This window comes from Balaenoptera musculus, chromosome 11 (assembly GCF_009873245.2).
Source record: "Balaenoptera musculus isolate JJ_BM4_2016_0621 chromosome 11, mBalMus1.pri.v3, whole genome shotgun sequence".
NCBI lineage: Eukaryota > Metazoa > Chordata > Mammalia > Artiodactyla > Balaenopteridae > Balaenoptera > Balaenoptera musculus.
Genome location: NC_045795.1, coordinates 58,588,651 through 58,607,268, shown reverse-complemented (window position 1 = coordinate 58,607,268; position 18,618 = coordinate 58,588,651). Strand labels below are relative to the sequence as shown.

General features: G+C 38.3%; 1 protein-coding gene across 9 annotated transcripts in view; it reads left to right on the top strand.

Annotated features, from left to right (window-relative positions):
• The first annotated feature begins 339 nt into the window (after nt 1-339).
• Nucleotides 340-18,618, top strand: part of NKTR (natural killer cell triggering receptor) — a 49,399-nt gene continuing 31,120 nt past the window's right edge. For 2 of the 9 annotated variants that reach the window (XM_036869290.1, XM_036869288.1), the window contains exons 1-6: nt 340-476; nt 650-730; nt 15,285-15,359; nt 15,921-16,028; nt 16,537-16,581; nt 18,347-18,434. In XM_036869290.1, coding sequence (XP_036725185.1) covers nt 673-730; nt 15,285-15,359; nt 15,921-16,028; nt 16,537-16,581; nt 18,347-18,434 — 374 coding nt within the window. In that variant the 5' untranslated portion in view covers nt 340-476; nt 650-672. Of the gene's footprint in view, nt 496-649; nt 731-15,284; nt 15,360-15,920; nt 16,029-16,536; nt 16,582-16,886; nt 18,435-18,618 lie in introns of those variants that run through there. The other 7 variants (XM_036869297.1, XM_036869296.1, XM_036869289.1 and 4 more) reach the window with 7 other exon arrangements.

Genomic DNA, 18,618 nt, shown 5'->3' with positions numbered 1-18,618 from the left:
AAGCTCTGTCGCTTTACTACACGTCAACAACCTCATTCTCCCAACTGTTTCGCAGCTTCGGAAACAGCAAAGCCTCGCGGTATTTGCAAATACATAGACACGGCCCTGGAGAAAGGACCACAGAAAGTAGAGAGCACAGGCGCGTCCGGGGCTCCCAGATTGGGCGACTGATTCCAACGTACAAGGGGGGAAAGGGGCGGGGCAAAACAGGGCCAGCTCAGGAATAGGAGCGCCGGGGCTGGAGGCTCTTCGAGCTCCAAGGCACGCCCACGTAAGCACACCCCCTTCGGTTACCCACCGCCTTCAAGACCGTACTCTCGCGGTATTTGTCCCGACTCTCGCGGGGTTTAGCGTGGCACTGGAAGGCCGGGCCAGGGGGCGGGGGTGGTGGTCTGTTAGTGGCGTTGGGCTTCGGCCGTGGTGGCAGCGGTTTCTCCTCAGCTCACGGGGAGCATCTCAGGCTGGAGGCCAGCCAGGTGAAGAGCTAGCCTGCATGTGTGTGCGCGCTCCATGGGGGCCGGGAGGCCTGGGGTGAGAAGGAGCTGGTCTCGGCCTCGGGCGCTGTCGCACCAGGCCAGCGGGAGGTGACTGAGGCGCGGGCTCCGCCCTAACCCCGCGCCCTGACCGCTTTGCTCCCCGTCTCTCCCAGCTCTTGCCGCCGCCTCGGTCGCGATGGGGGCGCAGGACCGGCCGCAGTGTCACTTCGACATCGAGATCAACCGGGAGCCGGGTGAGCCGGGAAACTGGGGAGCCCTGCGGGCCCTGGGCTTGCCTTGGGGAAGGGGAGGGGTCTACCTTCATCACCCCTCCCCCAAGCCTTTTTGGGAGCTGGTAGGCGCAGCCGCCACTCTTTTTTCTCCCGAGCGAAAGTCTGTGCAGAGGAGGGCGGCCGGGATACACGACTCCAATCCTAATCGGAATCCAGGCCTCACAGTCCCAAACTCCATGCCCCCCTGCATCCCCGGAATGAGTGTTCATGCCGTGCCTAGCGCCAAGAAAAGGGGTGCAATCCTTTGTGGACTTTGTCTCTCTCAGTGTCTCTAGGGGGCAAACACTCCCAATTTCGATTTCTGGTCTCTCACTCTGTACTGTGAGTTTTGGACTCGTATATTCTGTATTTCCTAATCCTTGTACAGCATTAATAGGTTAACTCCGCTTTTATTTTTCCTTAAGTATCTTTAGCCAGAATTTCTTGGTTCGTAGGAAAATGACTTAGCACAAGTCTTGGGTGATAAACCAAAGCATTCAGTACCAACAGACTTGCAGCATGTGTGCGCTTAGCATTAATGTTTTGTTTTTAGGGAATCCAGCCATTCGTTAGTATATTTTGTTGAAAATAAAATATTTTCTTCTAGAGGGTAGTTGTTTCATTCTAAGTTACAGAGCGCGCGGGGTTCCAAACTGTTTTCTTACCTCTTTTTTAGTATCTGTGAGGGAAGTTTTAATTGGAGGCATATATACAGTCTTTTGTGCCAGTCTTGTTCAGCAGATTCTACGTGCTGCTGTTCTAGACTCTGAGGATATAGCAATGCATTAAACAAAGGTCTCTCTTCCTTGTAGTTTATATTCTATTGGAGAAAGGCAGACAATAAACCAAAAAAAAATTTTTTTGTCTTGTAGGAGGGATACTATTTTATTTTATTTATTTATTTTATTTACTTATTTATTTGGTTGTGTCGGATCTTAGTTGCAGCTGGCGGGCTCCTTAGTTGTGGCATGCATGTGGGATCTAGTTCCTGGACCAGGGATTGAACCCCGGCCCCCTGCATTGGGAGCGCCACCAGGGAAGTCCCTAGGGATACTGTTTTAATAGGTTGGTCAGAAAAGGCCATTTTGAGAAGATGACATTTAAGCAGACCCGAAGGAGATGAGGAGGTGAGTCGTGTGGATATCTTTGAGAAGAGCATTCCTGCTAGAGGGAGTAGTTAATGCAAAGGCCCTGAGGAGAGAGTGTACCTGCAAGTTTGAGGAACAGCAAGAAAAGCCCACGGGGGCTGGAGTAAAGGAGGCAGGTGAGAAGCAGGAAATGGGTAAAGGCCATAGTAAGAACTTTGACTCAGTGAGATAAGATATTGAAGGGTTTTGAGCAAAGGAATGATGTGGTCTTAGTAATTTTGTTGCATTCTCTCTTTTTCATACTTTGAGGCTTGTGGATCTTAATCCTTACTCTATAGTGAATCCACGTTTTGAATAACAGGGCTTATTTTTTTTTAATAGTTAAAAATAGCAGACTCCTGGAAAGTGGAGGTCAAACAAAGGTTCTCTAGCCACGTAAAAGTACAGTACTCCTTTCCTCATATACGTTCATATCCTAGTTTTGAAAATGACTTTCGTCATGAAACATCTCCAGAATACGTTTGGTAAATGTAAAATGAACTTCGGTCCCCAACACTGTAATACCGTTCTGGTAGAAGTGACTAGAACTCTTGAGAACACTGAATCATATAGAAAACAAGGAATGCTTACATTGTTCTCGGTTGAACCAGTTGATAATTGGCAATTTCATATGGTTCAGTCTCATATAAAATACTTCTCTAGCACTTTTCAGTACTTTTCAGTATATTATGTAAGTAGTAGATACTTGATTTTTACACAACTTTTTTTAAGGATCACTTCAGTTGTTTGAAATGAGGTGTCCTGCTTTGCAGGATTTAAACATTAGTATGTATGTCATTGAGTACTTATTCAAGTAATACTCTTCTCCTATAGTTAATAATTCACTTGATATAAATATCAATATAAAGTAATATCTTTGATTTACTTTGATAAGCGGAGATCCTTTAAGAGTGGACATACTATCCACATTAATGAGATATCAAGCAGTACTGATAAAAATTGAGTTGAATACAACACAGTGTGTATTCTTTTGCATTACCATCAGTGGAAATTTGTGTACTTTTTTAGCAAACATGTGAATTAGACTTTTGAATAGTAAAGCCACCAAATGAATGCAAGTATATATTAGAAGAGGAAATGTCTTTAAATTATTTGAGTATAGTTACAGAACTCTTCATGTTGTTATTTCTCCTTGAGTGAGTTTTGGTAGTTGGTAGCTTTTAAGCAATTGGTCCATTTAATCTTAGTTGTCAAACAACATCGTTCCTTAATTTTGTGTCTGTGGGATCTATAGTGGTATTGCCTTTGTTCCTCATATTGATAATTTGTGCCTGTTGTCTTTTTTTCTTTGGCCAGTTTGGCTAGATGTTTATCAATTTTACTGTCATTTCAAAGAACCAGATTTTCGTTTCATTGATTTTTTTGTTTGTTTTGTTTTCTGTTTTCAATTTCATTGATTTCTGCTCTTTTTTTCTGATGCTTGCTTTGGCTTTATTTTGCTCTTTTTCTAGTTTCTTAAAGCAGAAACTTGGATTGTTGACTTGTGACCTTTCTTGACAAGTATTAGTATTTAATGCTATAAATTTACCTCTGTGAAGGACCCCACAAATTTTGTGTACCGCACAAATTTTGATATATTGCTTATCCTCTTTCAGTTCAAAATATTTTCTAATTTCCCTTGCAGCTTAGTCTTTGACTCATGAATTATTTAGAAGTGTTTTAGTTTCTAAATACTTGGATATTTTGCAGTTGTCTTTCTAATAATGATTTCTAGTTTAATTGCATTATGGTCAGGGAACATACTTTGTAGGATCTCAGCTTTTTAAAATTTATTAAGGTTTGATATGTTCTATTTTGGTGAATTTCCCAGGTACACTTGAAAAGAATGTATATTGTGCTGTTTTTGTGTAGAGTGTTCTGTAAATGTCATTTAGATCCAGTTGGCTAATAGTGTTGTTCAGTTCGTCTATATCCTGGCTGATTTCCTGTCTTCTTCTTTTATTGATTACCAAGAGAGGAGTGTTCTCTACTTATAATCGTGAGTTTATTTCTCCTTTCAGTTCTGTTAGGTTTTGCTCCATTTACTTTGAGGCTCATTTGTTAGGTGGATGCTTACACATTTAGGATTATGTCTTTTTTTTTTTTTAATTTAATATTTATTTATTTATTTATTTTGGCTGTGCTGGGTCTTAGTTGCGGCACATGGGATCCTCGTTGCAGCAGGCAAACTCTTAGTTGCAGCATGCCTGCGGGATCTAGTTCCCTGATCAGGGATTGAACCCGGGTCCCCTGCATTGGGAGCACAGAGTCTTACCCACTGGGCCACCAGGGAAGTCCCAGGATTGTTATGTCTTCTTAATGTATTAACTCGCTTATCGTTATGTAATGACCCTTTTTATTCCTGGTAATTTTCCTTGCTCCACAGTCTACTTTGTCCAATGTGAATACAGCTACTGCAGCTTTTTATTAGTGTTTACATGGTATGTCATTTTCTACTTTTTATTTATTTATTTATTTATTTATTTATTTATTTATGGCTGAGTTGGGTCTTTGTTGCTGGGCGCGGGCTTTCTCTAGTTGCAGCGAGTTGGGGCTACTCTTCGTTGCGGTGCGCGGGCTTCTCATTGTGGTGGCTTCTCTTGTTGTGGAGCATGGGCTCTAGGCGCGTAGGCTTCAGTGGTTGTGGCACACGGGTTCAGTAGTTGTGGCTCGTGGGGTCTAGAGCGCAGGCTAGTAGCTGTGGCGCACAGGCTTAGTTGCTCCGTGGCATGTGGGATCTTCCTGGACCAGGGCTCGAACCCATGTCCCCTGCATTGGCAGGCAGATTCTTAACTGCTGTGCTACCAGGGAAGCCATCATTTTCTACTTTTAACCTACTTATATCGTTAAATTTAAAGTGGGTTTCTTGGAGATAGCAAATCAATGGGTCTTGGTTTTTAATCCATTTTCACATTCTCTGTCTTTTCATCAGTATATTTAGACTATTTACACTTAATATAATTGTTATGTTTGGATTTGTCTCTTTAGTAATTGTTTTTACTTCCTCTGTTTTTATTCTGTTCTCTTTTTTGCCTTTTGGATTATTTGAATTAGTATTTTTTAAATTTTCGATTGAATTTTTAGAGCTATCTGTATAGTTTTTTTAGTGGTTACTCTAAAGATTACAGTATGTATGCTTGGCTCTTTACAGTTTACTTAGAATTAATATTTTACCACTTCAAGAGAACTGTTAAAACCATCCCACATATAGCATCCTTTACCTCTCACCTTATGTTGTACTTGTCCTATGTATTACATCTACAAACACTGAAAACTTGCTTTCAAATGTCACACATTTTTTTTTTTAATTTTTATTTATTTATGGCTGTGTTGGGTCTTCATTTCTGTACGAGGGCTTTCTCCAGTTGTGGCAAGCGGGGGCCACTCTTCATCGCGGTGCGCAGGCCTCTCACTATCGTGACCTCTCTTCTTGCGGAGCACAGGCTCCAGACGCGCAGGCTCAGTAATTGTGGCTCACGGGCCCAGTTGCTCCGTGGCATGTGGGATCTTCCCAGACCAGGGCTCGAACCCGTGTCCCCTGCATTGGCAGGCAGATTCTCAACCACTGCGCCACCAGGGAAGCCCTGTCAGACATATTTTAAAGAACTTAAGAGGAGAAAAAAAATAGTCTTATCATTACCCTTTCTGTTACTGTTTGTTCTTTTTTGAAGTCTGAAGTTCCTCTGGTAGCATTTCGCTTCCACGTGAAGAATTTGCTTTAAGTATTTCTTCAGAGCAGAACTTCTGGCAACAAATTCTCTTTGTTTTCCTTCAACTGCAAATTTTATTTTGCTTTTATTCTTGAAAAATATTTTCACTATATATAGAATTTTGGGTTAGTAGTTATTTTCTTTTAACACTTGAAAAATGTTCCACTCCCCTCTGGTCTGTATGGTTTCTGATAAGAAATCTATAGTGATTCAAACTGTTGCTCCCCCAAATGTAAATGTATTGTTCTTGTCTGGCTACTTTCAACATTTATCTTGTCTTTAGATTCAGCAGTTTTATTGTAGTGTGAATTTCTTTGTGTTTATTTTCTTTGGGGTTTGCTGATCTTCTTGAATCTGTGTCTGTCCTTTGCCAAATTTAGGGAGTTTTCAGCTGTTATTTCTTCAAATATGTTTTCTGTCCAACACTATTTCCTCTCTTTCTGGTACTTTGATGACACAAATATCAGAGGTTTGATACTACCCCACAGGTCCCTGAGGCTCTGTTTATTTACTTTTTCCGTTTTTCAGATTGGATAATTTCTATTAACTGGTCTTTGAGTTCACTTTTTTTTTTTTTTCGAGTTCACTTTTTCCTCTGTCATCTCTGTCCTCCTTTTGAGCCCACCCAGTGAATCTTTAATTTTGGTTATTATACTTTTTCATTTTAAAATTTCCTTTTGGTTTTGCTTGTGGCTTTCTATTTTTCCAGTCATTTTAAGAGTGTTTGTCCTTACTTAGTGGAGTATGGTTGTAATGGCTGCTTTAAAGTCTTTGTCTAATAATTTCAACATCTGTATCATCACGGAGTTGCTGTCTTTGATTGTCTTCTTTTCCCTTATGAGATATGAGATTTTCTTGGTTCTTTAAATGTCCATAAATGCTGGATTGTATCCTGGACATTTTGTATGTTATGTTATATGACCCTGGATCTAGTTTAAATCCTGGGGAGAATATGGACTTGTGTTGTTGAAGATGATGATGTTATAGCAAACAGTCAACCCAGTTAGGTTCAGCCTGCAAGTTCCCACCCACCTTCTGCTTTTTAGTGTCAGATCCATGCATAGTTCATGGATAAGCCCAGGAATTCATGTACAACTTAATGGGATTTTTTTTTTTTTAATATTTTATTTATTATTTATTTATTATTTTTATTTTTGGCTGTGTTCGGTCTTCGTTTCTGTGCGAGGGCTTTCTCTAGTTGCGGCAAGTGGGGGCCACTCTTCATCGCGGTGTGCGGGCTTCTCACTATCGCGGCCTCTCTTGTTGCGGAGCAGAGGCTCCAGACGCGCAGGCTCAGTAGTTGTGGCTCACGGGCCTAGTTGCTCCGCGGCATGTGGGATCTTCCCAGACCAGGGCTCGAACCCGTGTCCCCTGCATTGGCAGGCAGATTCTCAACCACTGCGCCACCAGGGAAGCCCAATGGGATTGTTTTTTGAGCTCCCTCTTTTTTGAGATCTCCCCAACACATTCTGGCCCTTAGGGACTCCCTTTTTTGGTCATCTGGCTAGAAAGCAAGGGTTTTAGTTTCCCTGTTCTGCCATGTGCTTCCCATGACTGTGTCTGTCTCTGTCTCTGAGGGTAAGTGGCAATAGGATAGGGAGTAAAATGCAACAGGAATTCTTCCTAAGCTCTTGGGACCACAGTTCCTCTAGTCAGAGAGAAGGGTTCCCCTCCCTTGGAGTTTTATATGCTTGCCCAGTCACCACTGCTGTCACTGCTGCTGCCACTGCAGAATTCCTTAGGAGCTGGGACAAGAGAGTATGGAAAAAATACACCAAAAAAATGACATTTCCCCTATTCACTCTGATCTGTTGGGGCCCCCTTTCTAGAAATGGAGGGCTTTTCTTAGAGCTCTTTCTCTCTGTACCCAGTGGGCAGTTCCAGGTTTCAGATTGCTTTTGATTCCAGGCCAAGAGATATGGTAGGAAAAACAAAAACAAAATTCATTGCCAACTTGGTGGGCTTTTGTGTTCTGATATCCTTCCCCAATGCCTACTACCATTTATTTTTCAGTCCTTAGGTAATTGTTCCATGCTTTCTGTCCAAGGTTGTTTAGGTGCATTCAATAAGAAAGATAGGGCAGGGTATATTTACTCCATCTTGACTGAACCTAGAATTCCTTATAAATTTTTTAAAGGTCCTAACTAGTAGAAATTAGCCAATCCTTTTTCATCGTCTTTACAAATAAATTCATGTTTTCTGAAAGTATTAGCTTTTTGTGTGAAATATGATACCTAGTTTGGAAGTATAGATACGAAATTCTCATTGACAACTTTATTTTTCTGACAGGTAGGCCCACCCTTCTTTGGTTAAATGTTACTTCTCTCTATGGCTGTTAGTGGTTGGTTAAACTGAGTACCTTCCAGGGCAGACATGAAATAGGAATCTTGTTTTTCCTTCTTTGGTGCATCAGAAACTTGCCTTTTACTTGCCTTATTCAGATCTTGTATCAAGAAATGGAGTACTGGAGCCCAGGGGACCAGGTTTTAGATATCTGTTGCAAACTGATTTAAGCCAGTTTAGTTAAGAATGGCTATTAAGTTCTTTTTAGAGTATATCGGGGAGTCTCCGATAAGTTAGGTGATGGCTATAGATTGCCTTTGTCACAACCTTGCTACCAGGGCACAGTGAAAGCAAGTCTCATTTGCCACATGTAGACGTTGGCAAGCAAGTATGCACACAAGTAAGTCATATAACCAGTTCTGTAAGTTGAATGACGTTCCAGTTCTGTCCTTTTCAGTGCTCCAAACACTCTTTATGTGAAAGATTTCTGGTCTTGAAAATTGTCACACGAAATCTTTTAGTGTTCTTCACCAGAATCCTCCAAAATCTTGACTAGACCCAGGACCTTTTTGGTGGACCCAGCCTTAGGTTCCACTCCAAAGGGTGACTCCAGATTTATATGTCCTGTTAATGGAAGGGTATGGATTATCTCCAAATGTTTTTATTCAGTCTGTATGTTCCAAACATCACTAATTTACCAATAAGAACCTGTTTCTAACATTCATCTTGCTAATTACAAGGCCTCTGTTTGATTAGAAATAAAGATAGCAAAAGCAATATTAGAAGCCACCTCTGGAGTATGGCCTTTGATTTATCACCCCTGAAGGGTGTTTCTTTCTTAGAGGCCTAAGGTATAGTTTTAAAACTCATCTGATTACTTTATATGAGAATGTCTATGTAAGGTATTTTAAAATTAATTATAGTTGTAATATACTACATTATAGTAGTATAATGGTGTAGACCTTTTGTTTTCAAACCGTGAGATGGTGTCATGAGGCCAGGAGGAGTCAAACCCCCATTTTTTTCACTCCCATTCTGTTTGTATCCATTAGGGTTTTCCAAAGGCTGCATGGCATATGATGACACAACAGCTTGAATGCAGAAGCAGATAGGAAAATCTAACTATCTTCTATTACGCTAGACATTAATGAGATTTGCAAAAATGTAAAACAATGACACTCATTAAATTTTTTGTTCATATTTGAAAATGTAAATTATTTAAAATAACCCATATTAAAAAGTCTTTAAGGTTCTCAGGAATTGTTTAGAGTATAGAGAGATTCTGAGACCAAAAAGTTTGAGAACTGCTCTTATAGACACATGCTTTCATAGAACTCAAGCATTGGGCTTTATCTGCAGATGTTTTAAACTTTTTGTTTGGATATAATTTCACATTTATAAGAAGTTGAAAAATAAAAATAGGAAAAAGAATGCCCATCTATTCTTTACCCAGATTCACCTATTTACATTTTATACCATTTGCTTTATTAATCTCTCTCTTTCTCTCTCTCTACACACACAATTTTTTCTGAACCATTTGCGGTTCACCCACATCATGGCTCTTTACTCCTAAATACTTGTGTATATTTGTTAAGAATAGGGATATTCATTAAAAGAGTCTTAAGAAACATTAAAAAAATTTTTAAGAAAGAAAAGAATAGGGATATTCTCCTACATAACTACAATGCAGTTACCAACTTCATAAATTTACATTGATATAATACTTTAATCTACTGTCTCTGTATTCCATTTTTGTCAGTTAGCCTAAAAAGTCAATTATAACATTTTTTCCCCTCCAATACAAAATCCAGTCTGGCATCAGATATTACATTCAGCTGTCATGTCTCTTTATCCTTCTTTTTCATAGCCTTTTTTTTGGTCTCTATGACATTGACATTTTAGAGGAATACAGCTCCTTCCCTTTTTATTTTTTAAAATTTATTTATTTATTTACTTTTGGCTGCATTGGGTCTTTGTTGCTGCAGGCGGGCTTTCTCTAGTTGCATCGAACAACGGCTACTCTTCGTTGCAGTGTGCGGGCTTCTCATTGTGGTGGCTTCTTTTGTTGCGGAGCACAGGCTTGGGGCGTGCGGGCTTCAGTAGTTGTGGCTCACGGGCTCTAGAGCACAGCCTCAGTAGTTGTGGCGCATGGGCTTAGTTGCTCCGCGGCAGGTGGGATCTTCCCGGACCAGGGATTGAATCCGTGTTCCCTGCATTGGCAGGCGGATTCTTAACCACTGTGCCACCAGGGAAGTCCCTCCGCTTCCCTTTTTAAATAGAACATTACTTACTTTGTATTTGTCAGAGGCTTAAAGTTGGTTTTCCAAAGTGATAACCAAAGTGTTTCTTTAAAGGAATGCTTCACTTTAGAATTTTGCTTTATGTGGGCCTCAGAGCAATATTATAAAACCCTGGCAAGTTATCAAAATAGATAAAATGGGGATATCATTGAAATGGGTGTTTTAACTTTACTGCTCAAGGTTCACGTGAATTGAAGAAACTGAACAAAAAATGTATTCTTAGTAGGACTTCCCTGGTGGCGCAGTGGTTAAGAATCCGCCTGCCAATGCAGGGGACATGGGTTCAAACCCTGGTCCAGGAAGATCCCACATGCCGCAGAGCAACTAAGCCCGTGTGCCACAACTGCTGAGCCTGCGCTCTAGAGCCCGCGAGCCACAACTACTGAAGCCCACGCACCTAGAGCCCATGCTCTGCAACAAGAGAAGCCACCGCAATGAGAAGCCCGCGCACCGCAACAAAGGGTAACCCCTGCTCGCTGCAACTAGAGAAAGCCCACACGCAGCAACAAAGACCCAACGCAGCCAAAAATAAATAAATAAATTTATTTTTTAAAAAAGTGTATTCTTAGTAAACATTGTAAAGTATTTGGAACTGAAACCGAGAAATAAGTTTTAAGTAAAGAGGAAGACAAATGTTTGAGTACTGCTTATGACCTTGGGCAAGACACTTGACCTCTTTGTAAATGGAAATACTATAGAGTTTTGTTATTGTGGTTCTAAAGATAGCAGTACAGTGAAATTTGCTTGTATTCAAAATTACCCTTTAAACTTTAGACTCACACTCAAGATAGCTTATACTTTGAGATAGAACGAGCATATGAGATCTGATTTGTGCTGAGGGAACAGGAGAAATGAATCTCCCATCTCAAGCACACCCTGGGTCATAAGCTCATGAATACAGTGACTGGATGCAGTGGTCTGCACTATTTAAATGATTTCTCCCCTTTTTATACACTCATAAATTAATAGGACTTCAGTGCAATAGTGCCTGCATAGTAAGGTTCTTGGAAAGTAATTAAATAATACAACCACCTGTCTTACAGATTGTGTTTTTGTAAAATGAATTTATTCTAATGGATAGATTAATTAAGGAGCAATACCGTTTGTGTTGTGACACAATTAGATAACAAGGTGGGGAACTAGTGATGTGGAAGAGAAGAACTGTGAACAGCACTGCTATTCTGAGTTATTCTTGTTGTCCTAATAGTAATTTGAAAGACCACAAGAAGGGTTATGCTAATGACAGTGCTGAGAAAGGCCAGAGTGAGGTGTGATCAATTGTAGGATTTCCTCAATGATGTTTAAGTTTTATAACATGTTCTTATAACTAAAAACATGCCTTTATTATTGATACTCTTAAGGAAAACAGTCATTTTTACTATGACCTGAAATTCCCTTGTCCCCAACCCCTATTGTCCCATGGAAACAGTTGTCTTTATATGTGATATTTTGGATAATGCAATGTTTCTTTCAGTTCTGTCGTTATTGCAGAGCTGCCTGTATTTGTAAAGAACCTAGCACAGTATCTGACACACTTTTTTTAAAGTTGCTTTAATTAGTGCACATGCATGAGCATGAGCTCGAGCACTGAGCTCATGTTCAATTTTAAGGAAAAGTCTTGTTTCCATTTCTGTAAGCAAGAGTGTGCTCCCCACCCCTTTTTCTCCTTATTTTTTTAGAAGTAGGGCCCAGAGAATCCCTGTAATAACACCAGGCCTGGTTGAAAGGCCATGAAGACAAATTCATATGGATTTTTATGGGGACTTTGAGAGAAGAAAGTTCACTTCTTAGCACTGTCCTTTTCCTTTTCTTTCTTTGCCTCAAAATGCCAAGTGAAATATACAAAGATTTTTTCCTTTTCTACCTTTAACATAAGATGGCTGTTCCTTTTCTAATTCTCACCTCCTACCCCTGTTTGAGTCCCTGTGCTTTTCTGTTATTTTTCTCCCTTTGTTGGTATTCATCTGTCAGTGTTGTTGCAAAGGAAATTCTGACATTGGTGGATGAACTAGCTGTCCAGTATGATATTTTACAGTTCTGATATGTACATCATTTACTTTAGAGCCTTTAGCAGTGTTTTAACCTTGCACCATGGTATTGAGCCCAAAACAGTTTGGTTTTGTTCAGTTTTTTTCTTTTGCTCTTAAAAACACAATGCCATGGAAAAGACAAAACCTCTGCTCTAACCCCTGCCCCATGAGAATGAGAGATCAATAGAAATTTCTTTTCTTCATCAGGTTAGAGGGTAAGATATTAGAGGTGAGCATTTTTTTAAAAATCATTGTAGTTAGATATCCCTCTCTGAATATTAGACCTGGAAATATAATCACATTTAACTGTTTTCATATGTATTGTACCACTAGAGTGTTCATAACTACTAATCATCTGTAAAGGAGAAACTAAAAATATTTGAAACTTTCATCAGTTTTCACTTGGATGCATTAAAGATTTTTTTTAAAAACCCTTGAGGGACTTCCCTGGTGGCGCAGTGGATAAGACTCCATGCTCCTAATGCGGGGGGCCCGGGATCAATCCCTGGTCAGGGAACTAGATCCCACATGCAACTAAGAGTTCACATGCCACAACTAAGGAGCCCGCCTGCTGCAATTAAGGAGCCCACGTGCTGCAACTAAGGAGCCCGCCTGCTGCAACTAAGACCCGGTGCAACCAAATAATAAATAAATCAGTTTTTTAAAAAAAGCAAAAAAACCCCTTGATATTGAAGTTACTTCCTAAAAGAAAAGGCGAAGTTTCAGTTTTGATTATGTCTTTTATTCTAAAAATTAACTATCTTAAAGGGATTCCAAAGATCTAAGTATGTTCTAGTTTGCAAAGCTAGATGATTTTGAACTTGACACCCACCTAGCCAGCCATATCTTAGGGATTTATGAAGAGTGATGGAAATACTTTTATCACACTGGTAAAATAGTTCCATGTAAATACAAAGAGTAGTATTTAATATTACTGATATTACATGCAATTTTTAAAATTCTGAAATGATTTTAGATACATTGCTGTCCTCCTTTTTACTTTCTTTTCTTACCTTTTCTTCATTCCTTTAGATATCAAGATCAGCTAGAAGGTTTTGAAATTGCTTTAAAATTTGGTTCCAGCACTCCATTTGGCACTGTTGACTTGGGAAAGTCTCCTTATATGATTCCATCTCCCACTTTTTATCCTTTAAGGCTGTCTCTTATGCAGTAGCTCTGTTTTGTCCTCAGAGGAACTGACTGACGTGGCCAGGAATAAATTAAAATCATAGTGATACACAGTAAATCATTCTGTGTCTGTACTGCAAATGACTTATGCTTGGTCCACAGTTAATTTTGATTTATTCCACAAGTCTCCTTGAGTATATACAAATGTTCATAATGGAAAAGATTTTGTAGAATAAAGGGAAAGGGAACTCAAGAAAGTGATTATAAATCAAAATTCCATTTCTTATTTTATTGAGACACTTTCAGGAGGTATGCAAAGTCAAAACCATTTTTAGAATAATGTAATTTGCCTCTTGCACTCTCATTCACAAGTCGAGTTTTCCAGAGATTACACAATATGTGATGATGTCACCACTCTGACAGCTGATGGAATGTGTGCTTGTGTATTCTTGTTTTTTGAAAGTTTCTGAGTTTTAATTTATAATACAGTGAATAGCAATAAATATAACCACATTTTAAAAGCTTAATCATTTTTAAGAGTTTAAAGGAGGGACTTCCCTGGTGGTGCAATGGTTAAGAATCCGCCTGCCAATGCAGGGAGCACAGGTTCGATCCCTGGTCCAGGAAATTCCCACATGCCGCGGAGCAACTAAACCCGTGTGCCACAACTACTGAGCCCGCGTGCTGCAACTACTGAAACCCATGTGCCTAAAGCCTGTGCTCCACAACAAGCAAAGCCACCACAGTGAGAAGCCCGTGTGCCGCAACGAAGCGTAGCCCCTGCTCGCTGCAACTAGAGAAAGCCCATGCGCAGCAACAAAGACCCAATGCAGCCAAAAAGATAAAAATAAGAAAAATAAAAAATAAAATTAAATAAACTAAAAAAATTAAAAGTTTTAAAAAAGAAAGAAAGAAAAAATAGTATAAAGGAGTCTTGAGACCAAAAGGTTTGTGAAACACTTCTCTATTGGCATAGTTAAGTCGAATTTTCAGACCTGCTCCTTCTCATTTCCTGTTTATTGTAGGGTTGTTTGTTTGTTGGTTAGTTTTTAGGAACCATACCTATTCTCTTTCTACTCTCTCAGGAATAGAATGTGAGTTTTAGTTGTGAGTGGCAGTTCAGGAAGTTGTCTGTAAACAGTTTTTTCATAAAGGTAAAAAGCTGATGTAGAGGACAGAACTTTCTTCTAACAGTACTGGCCGGAATGACTATCTTATGATATGATGTTCTCATCACTGGAGGGGTTCAAGCATAAATCAGACAACTATTACCAAGAGTATTTTTTTTTCCTTGGCTGTGTCGGGTCTTAGTTGTGGCACTGGGGATCTTCGTTGAGGCACGTGGGATCTTTCGTTGCGGCGCACAGTGTCTTCATTGCAGCTCTCGGGCTTCTCTCTAGTTATGGCGGGCGGGTTTTTTCTCTCTAGTTGTGGTGTGCGGGCTCCAGAGTCCATGGGTTCTGTAGTTTGCGGCACGCGGGCTCTCTGGTTGAGGTGCGCAAGCTCAGTAGTTGTAGCGCGCGGGCTTAGTTGCCCTACGGCATGTGGGATCTTAGTTCCCAGGGATCGAACCCGCGTCCCCTGCATTGGAAGACGGATTCTTTACCACTGGACCACCAGGGAAGTCCTTCGAGAGTATTTTTAAAGAAGATTAATAGTTCAGGTAGGAGATACACTATAAGGAATCTAATAATATAAGGTCCCTTTAAAAGACACTTAAAATCCTACAGTTTTAGGGCTGAAATCAGTTCGGTTGCATGTGAATCCTAATGCTAATAGAGTGGGGTTCTTGTTAGTTGGTATTGCCTAGTTAAATTCTTTCCTGTTGAATCTCTTAAAAAATTAAAATGAATTACAAAAATGGGCCCTTTGATTTGTTAATTCTATTTATTTCTCTCATATAAAATATGATATATTTAATCAACTTGCTTACCTTTTTTTCATGTGTTTTATTTCAGTTGGTCGCATTATGTTTCAGCTCTTTTCAGATATATGTCCAAAAACTTGCAAAAACTTCCTTTGCCTATGCTCAGGTAAATGAATTATTAAATTATTCCCAATGAGAAGTCCTGGCTTACAGTTTTACCTTGCTTAACAGAGTAGATATTTTCCTTAAAAAGTAATGATCTGTGAAATGAGTTTAGCAAATAAAAAATATTGTTTTCACTGATATGATGTTAGGGAAGCATTTCTTAAAGGGAAGAGAGGAGAAAGAAATGGTCTCAGAAATGAAAAAGGAAGTACCACCATATGTAATGAAATCTTTATCCATTGTAGTTTATAAAATAATAGTATATTCAAAACTGACTTATTTTGGTAGAATTTTACAGATTTTAGTACTTTGAACAAATTTAGCATTCCAGATTTCACAAGAAATTTAAGATTAGAAAATAGAGAAGCAGAACATAATGAGATTGTTCTTTGTTACATGTAATTGGATTTATATTTTTAAAAAGTAGAAAAAATAGGAAAAACATTTATGTTACTTATCTCTTACAGTGCCCAGCACGAGGGATTTGACAAAGGATTAATTGGATGGTGCTTTCCATGGAAGGATATGTTTGTAGCTAAACTTCATTTCTTTTTTTTTCCAGGGGAGAAAGGCCTTGGGAAAACAACTGGGAAGAAGTTATGTTATAAAGGTTCTACATTCCATCGTGTGGTTAAAAACTTTATGATTCAGGGTGGGGACTTCAGTGAAGGTAGAGCTAAAAGTTATGCTCTTAATAACTCTATCAGTTTCTAAAGCATCTCATTATTACTTTTAATTGTAAATATAGTGTCACAGTATGATGTAAATATTAGGTGGTCAGTGAATAGTTGTTGGATGAATGAATGTTGTAGGCCAAGAGTGTATAAAAAGCAAAATACTAAGACTTTTGTTTGTTTGTTTTTATGCAGTTTTAATACAGTTACTTGGTGAATACCCTACAGTGAATGCCAAAGTACTGTTCAATTGTTTTTATTCTTTTAGAATTTTGTTGGTGTGATTGCTGTTTGAAATAAGTGGGTTATGGAGAGAATTTTTTAAATAGTTTTTATTATAATGGGATTGGATTTATAGTTTAAAACAGGTTAATTGAGGAGTCTTAGAATTTTTATCATCTGCAGTAATTACTCCTTCAGCAAATTGAAACCATAAAAAGTAATTTATGTGTATTAGTATATTTTTAGTTTTCATTATTGTTTAATGTAGCTCATTATTTTCAGGTAATGGAAAAGGTGGAGAATCAATTTATGGTGGATATTTTAAAGGTAAGGCTTAATATATTATGGTCTTTTGTCTCAGTTCTGATATTAAAGCAAGTTTGATCATGTACTTTTAATGAGAAGAGGTTTACTTATAGTTCACTTTTTGCATGAAACTAATGCTGCATGAAAATACTTTATTTGCATGAACTTGGGGATAAATTACATTGTAATATATAACTTAATTGACAAGATTAATTAAGGCTAACTTTATGGTTAAACATGACTTTCAGCATGGAGGTTAGGCAACTATATACATGAAAACTCCTATCTTCCTGCCTAAAACTGTCAACATATTCTTTTGTTTATAGAGAATGTGGTCTTTTGCAAAATGAAAAGGTAAGAGAACGAAGCTCAGTAACACAAACTCCAACTCTGTTCCCTTGCACCCTTCCTAATAAATTTATGGACAGTCTGGGTCAGGTTGTGGCTGGATTTCTTATATTGCTTGAAGACTTGGAAAATTCTGTATACTGTTTCATACATGCATCTGTATCTTCTTTTCTTTTCCCAATGGGTTATTATTTCCACATCAGGGAAAAGAATCTAGTTAATGTTTATTTTCTCTAAACCAAGCAATTTCTTTGAATAAAATTTGGTATTTCTTCCTTTCTCAAAGGTTTGTATGTTTTCTTTTGTATACTAGAGCTATATGATTGTGTTTTTTTCCTACAGTAGTATTTGCATAAATCTAACTATTGCACTTGCCCCAAAAAGCCTTAGAAAAGTCAGTTGCGGAAATTTATAATGGGATCCAATATTACTAGGTTTTAATGCCATGATAGCTTCAGTGTTATAATAGTCTTTTATATTTCTTTTGGGGGAAAATGGATTACTACTTTTTCAGAAGCCTGTTCCCAAGGTAATCTTTTTTTTTAAAGTTTTCTATGTTTCTGTTTGTTTTAAAGAAAGATTTGTTTGTATGAGTGTTAAAAGGAAATTTAAATTAGTTTTCAGGATATTTCTGCTGGAATTAAATCCATCTCTAAGTGATCTTTATGACAGAGTTTTTCCTTTGAACTAGTAGGAAACAGCTCTTTAGCTGGTTCTATTAGCATGTAACAATTTGAAACTAATGCTGTAGGCCACTGTAATGTGGTTGTTCCCTGTGGCAGATATTTGTATATCTAAAAATTGTATTTTGCCATTTAAATTTTTGTATTTACAGGACTTGCTTCCTTAGATAATTTTTGATCCTATTGATTAGAAAGAATCTACATAACTTAATTTAATTTAGGCATGTCCCTACAACTTAACTTACTGTAATATTTTGGTTTTTGGTTTCATAGTCTAGCATCAATTGAATTGAGTAATAAATTTACCATATAGAAATTAAGCACGTAAGAGGATTATTAAACTTCCGTGTATAGTGCATTATGCAGGTTAATTGGAAATTTGGAGGAAATGAGCTTTACTGTAAAGATTTTTCTAAAACTTTCTTGCTAGTTTTCCCTGAAAGTTAATAGTTTAAACATCATTTAGCCAAAATATGTTACTACTAAAAGTGACTGTTCTAAGGCTGTTTGTATAAAAGTATTAAATATATGTTCTTTTTCTCAAGGCTAAGTAGTAAATAAGTAGAGTTTTTGTTTTTGTTTTATGCTTTTGTTATTTAATTAGTTAAAAGAATTTTTTTCAAAGTATTCAGTCAAGTATCTGTACTGACCAGAAGAGGAATTTCATCCTTTGCTTTCTATTTATTACTTTGAACATTGCACTTTAAAAGTGACTTATAATTGTAGACTGACAAATTTGTGTTTTCTTCAAACAGATGAAAACTTTATTCTCAAACATGACAGAGCGTTCCTTTTGTCAATGGCAAATCGAGGGAAACATACCAATGGTTCCCAGTTTTTCATGTGAGTAGGCATAATTCAGAGATGAGCTTTTTCTAAACAGAGAAGCGCTATTCATGAGAAAGATGGTATCGTTAAACCAAGTTTAATGCTAGATTCTGTCAACTTGGGTTTTATTATGTTATAGTAATTGGTAAGCTCTAACAGCCACAGTGGTAAGCGTATATCCTGGATTTGAAGAATGGTA